At 42.9% G+C, this 15,847-nt stretch overlaps 2 protein-coding genes across 21 annotated transcripts in view; one reads left to right on the top strand and one right to left on the bottom strand.

Moving 5' to 3' along the window:
• The first annotated feature begins 3,172 nt into the window (after nt 1–3,172).
• Nucleotides 3,173–3,759, top strand: LOC135096965 (longitudinals lacking protein-like). The gene has a single exon (XM_063998729.1). The coding sequence runs from the start codon at nt 3,257–3,259 to the stop codon at nt 3,635–3,637; it is 381 nt and encodes a 126-aa protein (XP_063854799.1). The 5' UTR covers nt 3,173–3,256; the 3' UTR covers nt 3,638–3,759.
• A 4,093-nt stretch (nt 3,760–7,852) lies between these two features.
• The window catches only part of LOC135097002 (uncharacterized), a 47,277-nt gene continuing 39,282 nt past the window's right edge, over nt 7,853–15,847 (bottom strand). For 15 of the 20 annotated variants that reach the window (XM_063998757.1, XM_063998760.1, XM_063998761.1 and 12 more), the window contains 2 exons: nt 14,589–14,677; nt 7,853–14,106 (listed from right to left, as the gene is read on the bottom strand). In XM_063998757.1, coding sequence (XP_063854827.1) covers nt 8,813–10,480 — 1,668 coding nt within the window. In that variant the 5' untranslated portion in view covers nt 10,481–14,106; nt 14,589–14,677 and the 3' untranslated portion in view covers nt 7,853–8,812. The remainder of the gene's footprint in view (nt 14,107–14,588; nt 14,678–15,847) is intronic. The other 5 variants (XM_063998759.1, XM_063998770.1, XM_063998763.1 and 2 more) reach the window with 4 other exon arrangements.

The following is a 15,847-nucleotide window of genomic DNA, read 5'->3' as shown; positions in this document are numbered from 1 at the left end:
ACACCTGTAACCGCTTCACTCAGGGCGTCCAATCCCTTATGCTTTCGGATCCAATACCTTACATTCTTCAGTTAAAAAACTCATTACCTTACACACACACACACACACACTTTTCCTCAAACTCATTCATATTTCACCTTTTTTTTCCCCACAATGCATTTTTAATCTTTCCTGTATATTAATTAAGCTCCTTTGCGCACCTTATGAATTAATTCGAGCGTTTCATTACAAGTTACAGGAGAGAAGCAAGTGATACTTCTTAATGGTTCGGTTTCATTTGGAAGGGAAGGAATAGGAGGTAGAAAAGGATTATTGTGATAGATAAGGTAAAAAGAAAGGGTTCTATATATATATATATATATATATATATATATATATATATATATATATATATATATATATATATATATATATATATATATATATATATATATATATATATATATATATATATATATATATATATTTTTTTTTTTTTTTATTAAAAGTGTTAACTTACCTATGAAAAGAGTGTTTGTGTGTGTGTGTGTAATAATAATGTTTCTCTCTCTCTCTCTCTCAACGAAAGATAAGAGCGAGAGAAAACAGAAAGACAAAACTGTTGTAAGGAGAGAGAGAGAGAGAGAGAGAGAGAGAGAGATGGCGTAAAACACTAACACAAAATTAAATTCCTGACCAGATCTCTCTCTCTCTCTCTCTCTCTCTCTCTCTCTCTCTCTCTCTCTCTCTCTCTCTCTCTCTCTCTCTCTCTCTCTCTCTCTCTCATGTACACTTACAACTAACGACACGGCAAAACACACACACACACAAACACACACACACACACACACACACACACACACACACACACACACACACACACACACACACACACACACACACACACACACACATCACTACCAGCACCAGTTCAAGCTCCATAACTCATCAAAAGTGTGTGCTTAACTTAACATGCCTCGCCTTACACGACTTGGCTTGGCTTGGCTTGGCTTGGCTTTGCTTTGCATTGCTTGGCTTGGCTTGGCTTGGCTTGACTTGGCTTATTGCAGTTACAAATCCACTGTTCAGTCATTTATGCTTATGTTCTCCACGTTCTTGTCATGCAAAATTCAGTCATACATTTAAACTCATGTCATTCACGCTTCGTTATTTCACATTGCAGTCATAGATAGATAGATATAGATAGATAGATAGTCACAATCCTGCCAGTCACATTCCAGTCACACACTCACAGTCACTCCTACACCCACGCTCCAGTCGTACATAGTCACTCTTAGTCCAGTCATGCTCCCACACTCCAGGCATCCCTCACGTTCCAGCCAGCAGTACATTGACACCCAGACCTGCACCATTCCAGCAATCCTTCGTTCTTCAGGTGTTTGTGATCCATCATACCCCTCCCACGATCCCTCCTCCCTTCACTTCCTCTCTCACCGCCCTCCTTCCTTGTCCCTTCCTACCTCATTGTTCTCTTCCCTCACTACCTCTCCTTCACTGGTCCTCCTTCCTTCTCTGTCCCTCCTTCCATCACTTCCCTTCTTCCCTGACTCTCCTCTCTCACTACCCCTCCTTTCATGTCCCTCCTTCACTGGCCAGCCTTCTCTCATTGTCCCTCCTTCCTGCATTACTTCTCCTTCCTTTACTGTTCATCCTTCCTTCATTATTTCTCCTTCTTTCACTGTTCCTCACGTCACTGTTCCTTGGCTCTCCTTTCCTCACTAGCTTTCTTTCCTTCATTAATCTTCCTTCTGCGTTGTCGTGCTTCTACGTTGCACACTCTTGCTGCCTCCCTAAACTATAAGACTGGCTTTTGTGGGTTCAAGGGAGCGCTTATTTATTTATTTTTTACTTATTTTGTGTTATTTACATTTATTTACACTTAGATGATCATATATGACTTCCGACAGCAAGGAGAAACTACGAAAATGGTTTCATCTCTCTTCAAATAAATTCCATTAAACATCTGGAACACTTCACATTACACTTCCGATTCAAATCACTTCACATATTTAATACTCAATGATAAATCTCATCCTACACAAACCTCGCAGGTAATATTCATTGAGGAACACATCCTACACCACCCAATCCCTCTCTGTCAATATATAACACCCACATTTTACTGTGACTGCATTACAACTGTGTGGCTCTACTTACTGGTACTGCGACAGGCGGCTTGCCCATCCTGACCCTCTCTGGTCTGACAGCTGTGTCTAGCTTGTCCCTCTCTCTGTTTCTGTCTATTCCCGTCTCCTACACCTTGTAATATACGCGTGATGTTAGAGCGACCTTTTGCCCCAACAAGGCTTCCGTTGCTATAACATTTATTTTCCACTACTTCGATCATTCGCGGCATTTTCCTGTAACTTTCAATAAGGTTAATTTTCGAGTAAATATATTTATTTTCTCATACTTTGGTCATATGGTTCAATTTCATATACTTTCCGCAAGATCCATTTTCAAGTAACTATATTTATCTTCCCCGTACTTCGATCACACAGTTTATTTTTCCTTAACTTTCAATAAGATTCATTCTCGAGTTACTTTGGTAATCGCATCTTCTAATCAGGAACAAGGAGGCGGCGGTTCCTGTGGTGTGCCGGCTGTCCGTGTTGTCCATGTCACCTGTTTCCGGTGACCTCTGCTTCCCTCGTATACTAATTCAGTGATGGCCACCTGAGTACCTCTTCTTGTAATGTTGTGCTAATCTCCGGCTCTGTTAGTGTTGTGATGACTCACCGCATCTTGTTGTTCTCCTCGGTGGTCACGTCTCGTCTCTTATCTGTCAGGGTGGTGATAGCTTCTTGATACCTGCTGTCGTTTTTATCATCTTCTTCCCTCATTTATTCTTTCTACTTCTCGTTTCCCTTTTTCATTTCTTAATTTTTGTTTCATTCTTGTTTCTTGTTACATGTTTCATTTCTTGTTGTTTGCTGGGTTACAACAACGTCCCTATTCTTCCTCCACGCCCCTCTCCTTCCTTCACTGCCTCGACTTCCCCTGGCTCTCCTTCCTTCACTGCTCTTCCTACACCGTCCCTCTTCCCTCACTTGCCTTTCTTCCATCATTATTCCTCCTTCCCTTCACTGCCCTTCCTTCCTTCCCTGCCCTGCCATGCTCATCCATTCCCCTGTCTCCTTCCTTCACCACTCTCCAGCCTCCCCCATGCTCACCACTCTCGGATCTTGTTGACGTGTGTTGCTGTAAACATTGACACAACACTGACCACTCCACGCCGATCCAAAAAACCCACAAGATGGCAGATGATCAGCAGTTTTGCTTGCGATGGAATGAGTTCCATAGCAATATGGTATTCTCCTTCAAACATCTACGTGAGGAGAAGAGTTTCACAGATGTGACTCTGGCCTGTGATGGACAAACCTGCAAGGCACACAAGATGGTGCTGTCTGCATGTTTCCCATATTTCAAGGCCTTGCTAGAGGAAAATCCCTCCAAACATCCAATAATCATCCTGAAAGATGTGCCCTTCAGCCACTTGCAAGCAATCTTGGAGTACATGTATGCAGGAGAGGTCAATGTAGCCCAGGCAGACCTTCCTAATTTTCTCAAGACTGCAGAGCGACTCAAGGTTAAGGGCTTGGCTGAAGTCAACCAAAATGAGCGGCAAGACCGCTGAAATACTGCCCAGGTCGAGGGAGGCTTGGGAAACAGTTTGTCGGAGAAGCCAAAGCCACTTCTGCCTCCTCCACCAGCCTTCTCTTGCTGCTGACCCTACCCCTCCCACCCACCCCTCCACCCATTACATACCCGAGACAATTTACTACCCTATCTTCCTCTAGGTATTCTGTTTCTACTCTCTCTCTCTCTCTCTCTCTCTCTCTCTCTCTCTCTCTCTCTCTCTCTCTCTCTCTCTCTCTCTCTCTCTCTCTCTCTCTCTCTCTCTCTCTCTCTCTCTCTCTCTCTCTCTTTCAACCAAAAGACATTACTATTATTATCCTACTGCTCAGGTCTGTGATGTAGCTTTCATATTATTGCATCACCACCAACTTGGAAGAGCTGAAAAATTACAGACTGTCACATCTCCTTGCCTTTTCCTTTGCTTAGGCTTTCCTGTTTTCAGCCTATGACAGCCTATAACACAGACCACAAACACGTTCATGCTAGCTTGTGAGAAGGAATGTAATCCTCCAGTTATCCAGATACTATCCAGCCACAACTGAGGCAAGGTTGTAAAGTCTGGGAGTAATTATTAATTCTTGTAAATAGGTACTATTGGTATCCATATTTTTACTGTAAACATCCAATCCAGCTGGTTGTCATAATCTCTGAAATGATCTCTTATGGCATTACAGATGCATTGGGGGATACATGAAGCAATCTAGTAAAATATTCTTAACCTGTGCTGGTGTCTTGGGAGTCATTGAATGTTTTTTTTTTTTTCCTATGACATATATTATCAGTATTTTTCTGTGTAAAGGATCTTGTCCCTGGTATGATACAGCCTATGAGAATACTATTGTTTATCTAGTCTCTCTCTCTCTCTCTCTCTCTCTCTCTCTCTCTCTCTCTCTCTCTCTCTCTCTCTCTCTCTCTCTCTCTCTCTCTCTATTTCTTTATTCATCCATCCATTTATCAATCTACCTACCTATCTATCGTTCTCTCTATCTATCTATCTATGAGTTTCCGTTATTTCGTTTTTTTTTATCCTTCCTGCCTTCCTTTCTTTCATTTGATTTCTCTCCTTTTCTTATCCGTTTCTTCCTTTCCCTCTCCTTTTGTTCATACCTTCCTTTCTTCTTTTTTTCTCCGTTTTACTTTTATTTATTTATTTATTTAATTTTATTAATTAATTATTTTTTTTTGGTGGGGAAGGCTTTGCTTTTATTTATTCCTTTCTTTTCTCCTACGTTCCTTCCTTCCCTCCTTTCTGCCTCCCTTCCTCCCTCCCTCTCACTTTCCCTCCCTCTCTCCCCGTGCCTGCATCCTTGCATTTTCCCGCCTACATCCACTTTACAAGATTGCTCAGTGTACTTTATCACAGACAGCCTCGGAAGAACCAAAATGCAAGTTAGATATGTTTGTTCTTCATTTGTATTTCTTTGTGAGTGATCTAAATAAACTCCGTGCTCTTATCTATTACTGTTTGTTCATGTGTGAGCGATTTCAACCTCCGGTCCTTATCTTTTACTTCTTGTTTTTTCCTTTGTATCCCTCCGAGTGGCCATGTCTATTGGTGTTCCTTCTTACTTGGTGTTCCTGCAGGAGTGACCTATCCCTCGCCTCTCTCTTCCTCAGCTGTGACACAAGGAGCAGCTTTCTCAGCGACGGGGAGCGGTGGACGGCGGATGAATACTTCGGCTCCCGCGCCTTCTTCTGCATCATGTCCGACCCTCTGACCCTGGTGGTGGGCGACGTGCGTCAGAGGAGTTGAAAATGTATGGGACTCGCTGCTGTGCCCTGCGTGTAGCTGTGAGGTGAAGTACAGACGGCTGCATTGTCTCAGCCTCGGAGGTGCCACTTGTTCAAATTACGAATGGTTTAATGCTATTTTTTGCAGGCTGTGGAATATTGCAGTATCTTATAACAAGACAAATGATATAAAAAAGCATGTAATTTACCGATAAGCATTACACGACAACATTATTGCGGTGATAAAAAGTACTCCTGTAAAATGCTACGTGGCATCATCTCTCAGCTGTTTTCAAGGTCGCAAGGGCAGGCTACCCACCCGCCCTCCTCCATCGCTTTGATGATGCCGCGTAGCATTTTACAGAAGTACTTTTAATCACCGCAATAATGTTGTCCTGTAATGCTTATCGGTAAATTACATGCTTTGTAATCCCATTTGTCTTGTTATAAGATAATGTAATATTAAACCATTCGTAATATGACTAAGTGGCACCTCCGAGGCTGCGACAATACAACCGTGTGTCCGTCATGTCACAGAGCACACCCGCGAGTCCCGTACATTTTCAAATCCTCTGACGGGTAAACAAAGCCTTAAAATGCATATGTGCATAGAACATTTTATACTTAGAATTAAACGTTCTTTCACCTCTTTCAATATTTGCAGAAACTCGCGTTACACCCTGTATAGGAAATTGCAAGGTGGCGAACAAGTTGTCTCAGTATATCAACCACGGGAACAATAGACACCTGTAACCGCTTCACTCAGGGCGTCCATTCCCTTATGCTTTCGGATCCAATACCTTACATTCTTCATTTGTAAAACCCATTACCTTAACACACACACACACACACACACACACACACACCTTTCCTCAAACTCATTCATATTTCACCTTTTTTTTCCCATTTTTAATCTTTCCTGTTTATTAATTAAGCTCCTTTCCGCACCTTATGAATTAATTCGAGATACGTCGTACGTCCGCCAGCGGTGCTGTTCTTTTTTTATATCACTGATTACTTTCATAAACAGGACGTGTCAGTGATATCTGATATTTTTCAACATTCCCAGATAAAATGCACAAGCCGAAATCAACATCCTTTTATTTTTACTGTTCATACTTACTTAAAAAAATCATTACCTATTTTTAGTTTTATCTTATAATTCAATTAACAAAGCCTTATTATACACCAGTAAGTATGAATATTAATATTAAGGGTTATGTTTTTAATTTTAGATACACTTGTGCAGCAATTCATGCTGTACTTTTCCTGCACATCGATTTCAAATTTAGCTAAGACACCCCTTTGCCCCAGGAAATCGGAGACAATTAAAAATGCTGGCGCTGATAGGTATCTACCAGCCTCACTGCCACGTCTCTAATTGCAAGGTGGCGAACAAGTTGTCTCAGTATATCAACCACGGGAACAATAGACACCTGTAACCGCTTCACTCAGGGCGTCCAATCCCTTATGCTTTCGGATCCAATACCTTACATTCTTCAGTTAAAAAACTCATTACCTTACACACACACACACACACACACACACACACACACACACCTTTCCTCAAACTCATTCATATTTCACCTTTTTTTTTTCCCCACAATGCATTTTTAATCTTTCCTGTTTATTAATTAAGCTCCTTTGCGCACCTTATGAATTAATTCGAGCGTTTCATTATAAGTTACAGGAGAGAAGCAAGTGATACTTCTTAATGGTTCGGTTTCATTTAGAAGGGGACAGGAGGTAGAAAAGGGTTATTGTGATAGATAAGGTAAAAAGAAAAAGGGTTATGTTTTTTTTTTATGTGTTCAATTACCTATGAAAAGTGTGTGTATGTGTGTGTGTGTGTGTGTGTGTGTGTGTGTGTGTGTGTGTGTGTGTGGGTGTGTAATAATAATAATGTTTTTTCTCTCTCTCTCTCTCTCTCTCTCTCTCTCTCTCAACGAAAGATAAGAGTGAGAGAAAGCAGAAAGACAAAACTGTTGTAAGGAGAGAGAGAGAGAGAGAGAGAGAGAGAGAGAGAGAGAGAGAGAGAGAGAGAGAGAGAGAGATGGCATAAACCACTAACACAAAATTATACGATTAAGCGAGTACTTACCGGTACGATGGTTGATCGTAATTTCACGAACAGTTAACTGCGTCACTGAGGTAGTAAATGAGATGCCAGTAGCGGACGCAGCAAGCCAGTCCTTTAGAGAGGTTTGAGGAAGCAGCCAACCATTGACAAGGAGGCACATCAGTAGGAAAGAACCTAACGAGGGGACAAAACACTGGGAGGGAAAAGGGAGGGCATTTACTACCTCAGTGACGCAGTTAACTGTTCGTGAAATTACGATCAACCATCGTACCGGTAAGTACTCGCTTAATCGTATAATTTCACTTCACGGTAGTTAACTGCGTCACGAGGTAGGCAATGAGAGCTTAAGAGTGATTCCTCAAACCTAACGTAGTCCTTAGTGGTGTCAAAAGAAAAATAGACAAAGAATAACCATTTATTTCCCAAGTAACGATATAAGGTAGTACAGAAGTGAAACTCAACACAAATAATAGAACAGGCTGCAATCCATGTGCAAATCAACAATCTATATGTATGTGTATACCTTAATAAATACCCAAGTAATCAAGAGAAGGAAACCTCCTCAGCCCAACACTGCACTAGCAAAATCTGTCCGCTTGGACAACGGCCTCCTGTAGAATTTAGCAAAAACAGACTCACACGACCACCCCACAGTGGCCATGATTGTGGAGACAGGTAGAGTCAGGGATGCCTTGCTGGAGGAGGCAGATCTGGTGGAGTGAGGTGAGAAAATTGTTAAATCAATACCTGCATCCCTCATGACATTCCTAGTCCAGCGTCTTATAGTGTCTCGTGACGCTAACCGCACGGGAGCCTTAGTAGTTAAAAAGAACCTGGTAATAGAGCCCCTAATCCCTGCAGTCCTTTCCAAGTAACAGCAAATAGTGGTGAATACACATAAACATTTGTCTGGAGAATAAGCCGGAAAAACAAGCTCAGAGAGATGAACACCAGGTCTGGAAGTTTTCAGAAGATCACCTATTCGAAAACAAACCTCAGAACGAGAAACTGTCATGTCCCTAGTGTCCAAAAGATGTAAAGTATGGCCACGTTGTCCGGATACCAGGAGCATGAGCATGACCAATTTCCCAGATAACTGAATCATGGACAGGCCCTCATTTTGCCCCAAAGATCTTATGTGCGTCAGGACTACATCTGGATCCCACGTAGAGCAGTTACGGGGTAAAGATGGCCTTAATAGAAAAACTGCCTTCATAAACCTGCAGACTAGAGGGTGCTGGCCCGCGGGTTTGGAATCTATATTAGCAATGGCAGAAATAGAAGAACGAACGACATTCAAAGAACTGTAGCTCCGTCCCGTCTCCTTCCTAAATTCTTGCAACAAGAAATCCAACAAACAACTTACAGGTGGTCGAAAAGGATTAATTTCCCTGCCGACACAAAAACACAACCATCTTTTGATATGCGGCCCATATTGTAATTTCGTGCTCTGTCTCCACGATTGAAGCAGAAATTCGGCAACTTCCTGCGAAAGGCCTCTGTATGCAAAGGATCGCCAGAGAGGATCATGGCTGACAATATCAACTTCGAGGTCTGAGGATGTACTCGCGACGGGTCCTGGGGTAGTGTTAAGGAAGCGCGAGGAAGAAGGCGGGGAGGTGCAATCAGTAACCGGAGGGCCATCGGGAACCAGACCTGGGTAGGCCAGAGCGGCAGAATAGTCAGGGATGTCGCCTTGTCCTCCAGGATCTTTCCCAACATCCGGCCAATGACACTGAAAGGAGGGAAAGCGTAACATCTCCAATTAGACCAGGGAAACGTGAACGCATTGGTAAATGAAGCATAAGGGTCAGGTTTCCAAGAAACGTATGAAGATAACTGGGCATTAATACGTGAAGCAAATAGGTCGATGTCCGGAAAAAAGAATACTTCACACAGCCTATTGAAAATACAGGGTAACAGCATCCATTCAGTGTCAATGTTCCGGACTCTGGACTCTGCATCCGCTTCAACATTGTCAATTCCCCTGACATACTCGGCAGATAAAGTGATGTCCCTCATCGCAGCCCAATCAAAAATCTGTTCCGTCAGGGTATTAAGGCTCAATTTAGTACTGCCACAGCGATTAATACAGGCGATAGCGGTAGAATTATCAGACCGAAGACGGATGTGAGTCTGTTCGCAGCGTTTGCAGAGGGATCTTAGGCTCAAAAGGATGGCTTTAAGCTCCAGACAATTTATGTGATCTAATTCTGCATGTGCCCAATGACCTCCTGTCCTAGCATCGCCAACCTTCGCCCCCCAACCCGTTAGGCAAGCATCAGTGTGAATTTCCAAATCTGGGGGGCAGGATACCAGAGATTTAGTTTGAGAGTCGATGTTATCAATCCACCACCGGATTATGTCCCGAGCATGACTATCAAGTGAAATAACAGAGTTGTAGTTACCTTTGCTCAGAGTAAGTTCCTTATTTCGAACAATCTCCAGGTATTTGTACCTGAGGGGGGCTAGATTCACCGCCGCTTCGGAGGCTACAGCAAGACCAATAAACGCAGCCAAGTCATGTAGAGTAGATCCACCTCTAAGCAAACTCAAACCATGGGCTTTAATGCTCTCTTTACGACGTGATGGTAAAGAGGCAGTCATCGTGACAGAATTTAGAATTATCCCCAAAAACTCCACTTCCTGAGTAGGAGACAAAACAGACTTTTTGACATTGACTGTTAAACCTACAGAGTCAAACATCTGCAAGGCATACATAGCATTGTCTTCCAACTCTTGAGCTGAAGAAGCCATGAGAATGCAGTCATCAATGTAACAGACAATCAATATCCCAAGTTTCCTGAGGTGAGAAAGGATAGGTTTAAGTAATTTAGTGAAAATGCGTGGTGCAGATGTAAGCCCCTGAGGAAGACAGGTAAACTGGAAAGATTGGTTATTCCACATAAAGCGCAGCCATTTCCTATCCTCAGGCTGAATACGAACAGAAAAATATGCATCCTTGAAGTCAATAGTCATGAAAAAACAATTTTCCTGAAGTAAACTAAGTACCTCCTTAATTGAACTCATTTTGAAATGAACATGTTTCACAAAGTCATTTAGTTCTTTAAATTGAGAATAACCCTAGCCGTGCCATCCTTTTTTCTCGTAGGGAAAACATTTGAGTAAAAACCAAGGTCTGATATATGGGAACATCTCTCAACCACTTTCTGTTGTATGAAAGTTAGCATAGCATTATCCAGGGCTTCCCTGTCAGTAATGGATAGGGTGAGAGGTCTGGGGAATTCAGACTGTACAGGAACAACATCAAACTCTAACAATTTACCCCGCACCACATCATGAATCCATTTGTCCCTGGAAAAAACCTGCCAACTGTGCCTAAAAAGGAAGGTCTTACCCGCCACAAAGTTATCTGGCGTGTTAATCAAGGTGCAGCAAGGTAAGGTACAGCGACTTACTGTGGGAGGCACTGTGGGAGGCGTTACTGGGGAAGTTTGTATGGCTGCGTCCTCCTCCCGTAAGACTGCCGCAGGCCTAAAAAAGGCCTTGAAGGAAGCTTTGACCGGGCTCGTGAGCTGTAAGGTCTCCTGTGGTCCTGTCTACCGAAGGATAAGCTCTTCCCTCTGGAGGTCTTGTAGGGGCGGAAGGACGGCCTTCCCAGCTTCTTGGTTCTATGCATTTCATCACATTTCTTCACAATGTCGAAAGGGAAGAGTTTGTCAGTACCGACTTCACACTCCCATTTACAGAGTTCTGCAAGAGCAGTGTCATTGACGTGAACACGTGCCACCTCCTTTCGTAACTGGTTGGTGTAATTGAAGGCGGAGATTAGTAGCCTAAGGCAATCATTTAAACCTTCCAGGTAAAAATTCACTGCCTTCCCTTTCCTTTCCCCCACGTCACTAACGCACTGAGTAATGGGAACAAGCGCTTTCAGTAACAGTCCATTAATATGGGTTAGTCGAGCATCCACAAGTTTACCTCCCGTATTCATTGCTTTGACAATGGGAGGGTTAGTCTCTGGAACTTTCATATTGGGCACATTGCTGGGTATTTTAATCCTATTAGTGGTTGATTTTACAATGTCGGCCACAGGACGACGCCTCAGGCTGGCATTGACTATTGATGCAAGTGAATCAGAAATTGGTTCACCTTTTGCTTCCTCGCCCAAAAAATTGTCAGACAATTCACTCAACGCTTGGAGGAAGTCTGCGTCATCACCAGAGGTAGCGGGTTGGCTACCGGAAAAAGAGGGGGAGATAGTGTCTAATCCATCTAGGGGGTCTGGATCATCTCTCTCAGACTCTTCACCGTCCTCATTATCAGAAGGGGACAATTCATGACAGCCACCATAATCTACCGGTGAAGGCGAAGCACTGCGTGTAATGCGGTTGTCTAGTTTTTCAACTAAACCACTCAACAGATTGGTGAGAATATCAAATTTCTTGTCTGAAGCAGAAGGATCCTCGTCCGAACAGGGTTGACTGACGAATGATTGTAGACTGCCAGGCGGTTGTTGATTGCCGGACGGTTGTTGACTGCCAGACGGTTGTTGACTGCCGGACGGTTGTTGTGGTTTGGAAGCACAAAGACGCTTGACGGACGACCCATCAAAACCAACAGCAGTCCTCTTATTGTCCTTCCTTAACCGGTCATCATCATCACGCCTGGGCCGTGAACTGTCCCGTGAGACAGATGAGGAGGAGGAAGCACGCCTTGGCGTGTCCTGGCTGGCCTGGGAAGCACGCCGTGGCGTGTCCTGGCTGGGCTGGGGTGCACGCCGTGGCGTGTCCTGGCTGGGCTTGGATGCACGCCGTGGCGTGTCCTGGCTGGGCTTGGGGGTTCCTGCCCGACTGAGGCCTCGGTCCGCCATGGCTGGACACGAACCAATGAAGATGAAGCCAAGTAAAACTGCAGCAAACACACCGCGGCTCCCGCCTAGAACAACCCAGGTGGCGGGTGGTGAACGGTAGGTCGTGAGCGGAGGAGAGGTGTGAACTGGACGAGCGCGCGCTGTCGACTGACTGGCTTGCTGCGTCCGCTACTGGCATCTCATTGCCTACCTCGTGACGCAGTTAACTACCGTGAAGTGAAATTAAATTCCTGACCAGATCTCTCTCTCTCTCTCTCTCTCTTTCTCTCTCTCTCTCATGATCCATCCCTGCTGTGCCTAATCACAATGTAATGCCCTATTGTTTGGTTTATTTTCCTAAGTGTTCTCCTCCTCACCCCATTTTTTCTCTTCCCTCATTTTTTCCTTTTGATTTTATTCGTATTTTTTTCCCTTTATTTTTCTCATTTTTCTCTTGTTTCGCTTTTTTTTTTATTCTCCTCCTTATCATTTTTTTTTTCATTTTTCCCCCCTTTTTTTTTTTTCTCCCAATCCTCTCGGTGTGTCTGCTGCTGCCTCGTGATTGGCTGGATTGGGATGGCTTGGTGTGTGTGGATTGGTGTGGATAGCTATTATTATTTGCTTGTATTTTTACTTACTTACTTTACTTTACTTACTTATTTTTTTTTGTTTTTTATTGTTTGTGTATGAGAGAGAGAGAGAGAGAGAGAGAGAGAGAGAGAATTTAGGAAAACCACAAATTTCTCTCTCATTCTCTCTCAATGTTAAAGCTTCATTATCTTTCTTCACCGTAGTGTTTAAAAATATACGACTATGTTGGTTTGTGTGTTAGCGTTCAGATTATTTTGCTTTATTTAGTCTTCATTTATTTATTTATTTTGCGTTGGTGTATATATATTTTTTTTCAGTGTTAATTGATGAGATTTTTTTTTTTTATAGTGTGTTTATTTAGTTAATTTTTGTTGAAAGTTAATTCAAAGTTGAGCATTTTGACTCACCACACTCAAGTTGTGTCCTGTATTTTTGTGTAAGCCTCATATTTTTGAGTCAAGCATCTAATATATACTCTTCACTTGTACACACACATTGAGCCTCACTACATTCACGCAGGCTGGAAGAAAATTTGGCTTGTCGATTTTGGTTCCATTCCTTATTGTAGACACTACAAGATTCTAACATTTGTGTGTGTGTGTGTGTGTGTGTGTGTGTGTAGGAGACAATTGTTGGTGAGGGGCTGTGGAGAGTCACTGTGGGTTTGTAAACATACTGTGGGGGACATACTGTGGGGCTGTGGAGAGAGAGAGAGAGAGAGAGAGAGAGAGAGAGAGAGAGAGAGAGAGAGAGAGAGAGAGAGAGAGAGGTGTTATTCACTGTTTCTCATCGCAGGAGAAGTATTGTTCATAGTTGTTCATTGCAGGTGAGGGAAGACACAGTATGTTGAGGGAAGGTAGCTGCAGGAGTGAACAGCTGCACCAGTGACAGCAGCAGCAGAGCCCCACGACTGCTGCTGCTCCTCTCCTCCCAGCACAGCAGCACACAGGACACATATCCATCATCTTTAAATCCCAGACACTCGTGCCTTGGTAATCTCACTGCAGCAAACCCTACATTGCTCAGGTCAACTTCCAGCTAGAGTCATAATATCTGGAGTTATTTTTAAAGATAAAGAAGGTTCAAAATATCCAAAAAAATAAGTTATTTTTAGAGTTGAAAATCCACTCGAATTTTCTGCCTGAAGCTCTCGTTTAAAATGACTCCCTCTTGGATCTTGTGTCCGACTCCAAATGTGTCCTTCAAGTGAACGGGTCTTCAGTTTGTAGTGAGACTTCCAAGCCGCCCAGACCTGTGAAGGTGAGCAGTCAGTCAGATGATGAGAGTAGACAACATCAGCAACATAATGAGAGAAACAGTCACAATAATAGAGATAACATGAAGGCACTCAAGTATTAATGAGAAAACAAGACAGAATAATGAGAAAAGTAAAATGATGAGAGACAAATAAGGCCAGTCTACAAATAATAGTGAATTTACTGTAGCAAGGGTCTGCTGTACTACTTAATGACCATTCAAGTCTAACAAGTAAAGATGTGTTTACATTTTGAACTGTCATTTTCTTGTACTATGATACATTTTTAACTATTTTCTTACACCTGCCTTAATTAACAACATTGAGTAACTCAGAGTCTCACTAATACAACTTGAATATTACTCAGCCGGCAGTCTTTGCCATGGTGGAGTGTGACACTCTGAATCAGTACTGACATTTTATCATTTACATTTTATTACTTTGATTACTCAACAAAATACTGCATTGTTTTTCGTAACCTGCTGACTGGTGAAGGGACAGTGTGTGCTCCTGAACACTTGGTTCTTGCCACGTGCCACAGCACTCTGACAGCTTCCAGTGGCCCTGTCTGAGATAATGCACCACACAAAATTAGGAATAGGAATAATTATTTCACTAAAACTTTCATTATCTGCAATAAAAACTTGGAATGAGTTATGCACTTTGTGAATTTAGGAATCTGGAAGAATGATTGCAGTTATTTAACTACCTGCACTAAAGAGTTTGTATTAGTTATGGCGGTGTTGACAACAAGTATAAACACTCTGAGAGGCGTGACCTCCGCCGCACTGCTTCATCAGCCTTCAAGTCCCGGCAGTGAAACGGTTCGTGTGAGGAAGACTGTTTCTGGTGCTACAGGTGAAAACTGTTACTACTAGTGTGTACATATCTGTGGAAACCAAAGGATGTTTTCAATCGTACCAAACGTTATAGTCATGGAGATATCTCTCTTCCTGCACACAAAACAACTACCAGCACCTAATTATTACACACATACTCCTACACCAGCCTCGGAGACCCCATCTGGTGAGCGGACCACAATTGTCCCCGGGTCAGACTGCTCTTCTGGTAACGACCCTAAATGTCTTGATACCCCTCTCAGTTTTTCTTCATAAACTTCTGCAACATTCGCGTTTAATCTGTAGAACACTGCCTCTCCTCTATTAAGCTTCATCATCCTTTCGTCACTGAAACTCAGATGTCTGAGGCAACTGACAGTAGCCCCTTTTCTGTTCCCTCCTACTTTCTCTATCCTCATTTTCGATCCAAAGCTGGATGCTGTGTTCATGTGCGCAATGACTTAACCTGCTTTCCACTCTCTTGAATCTTCCGAGTTTTCCACCACCTGGGTACGACAACAGAGTCACTCTCAAACTAAATTTATCTGTGCTGTATACCTCTCAAATAACTCCTCTGACTATGAAAAATTTTTTGACTACTTAACTTCCAAAGTGGAGCACATTGACTCTCTTCCCTTTTGTAGAGATTTCAAATCTTGGAGACTGACTTCAGTGTTCACCACCAGCTTTGGCTTTCCTCTCCCTTCACTGACCAATCCTGGTGAACTAGCCTTAGACTTTGCTATTTTCCACGACCTAAAGCAATTGGTGCAACACCTTACTCGTATTCCTGACCGTCTTGAAGATAGGCCCAACATTCTTGACCTTTTCCTGACCTCTAATCCTTCTGCTTATGCTGTCACCCTTTCTTCTCCGTTGGGCTCCTCCGATCACAATCT

The sequence above is a fragment of the Scylla paramamosain genome, unplaced genomic scaffold (assembly GCF_035594125.1).
Source record: "Scylla paramamosain isolate STU-SP2022 unplaced genomic scaffold, ASM3559412v1 Contig10, whole genome shotgun sequence".
Classification (NCBI taxonomy): domain Eukaryota; kingdom Metazoa; phylum Arthropoda; class Malacostraca; order Decapoda; family Portunidae; genus Scylla; species Scylla paramamosain.
Note: the sequence above shows the minus strand (reverse complement) of the source record. Positions and strands in the feature narration are given on the sequence as shown.

Bases quoted from the DNA above. Each gene is read 5' to 3' on its own strand.
- LOC135096965 (XM_063998729.1), top strand. From the start codon at position 3,257: ATGGCAGATGATCAGCAGTTTTGCTTGCGATGGAATGAGTTCCATAGC.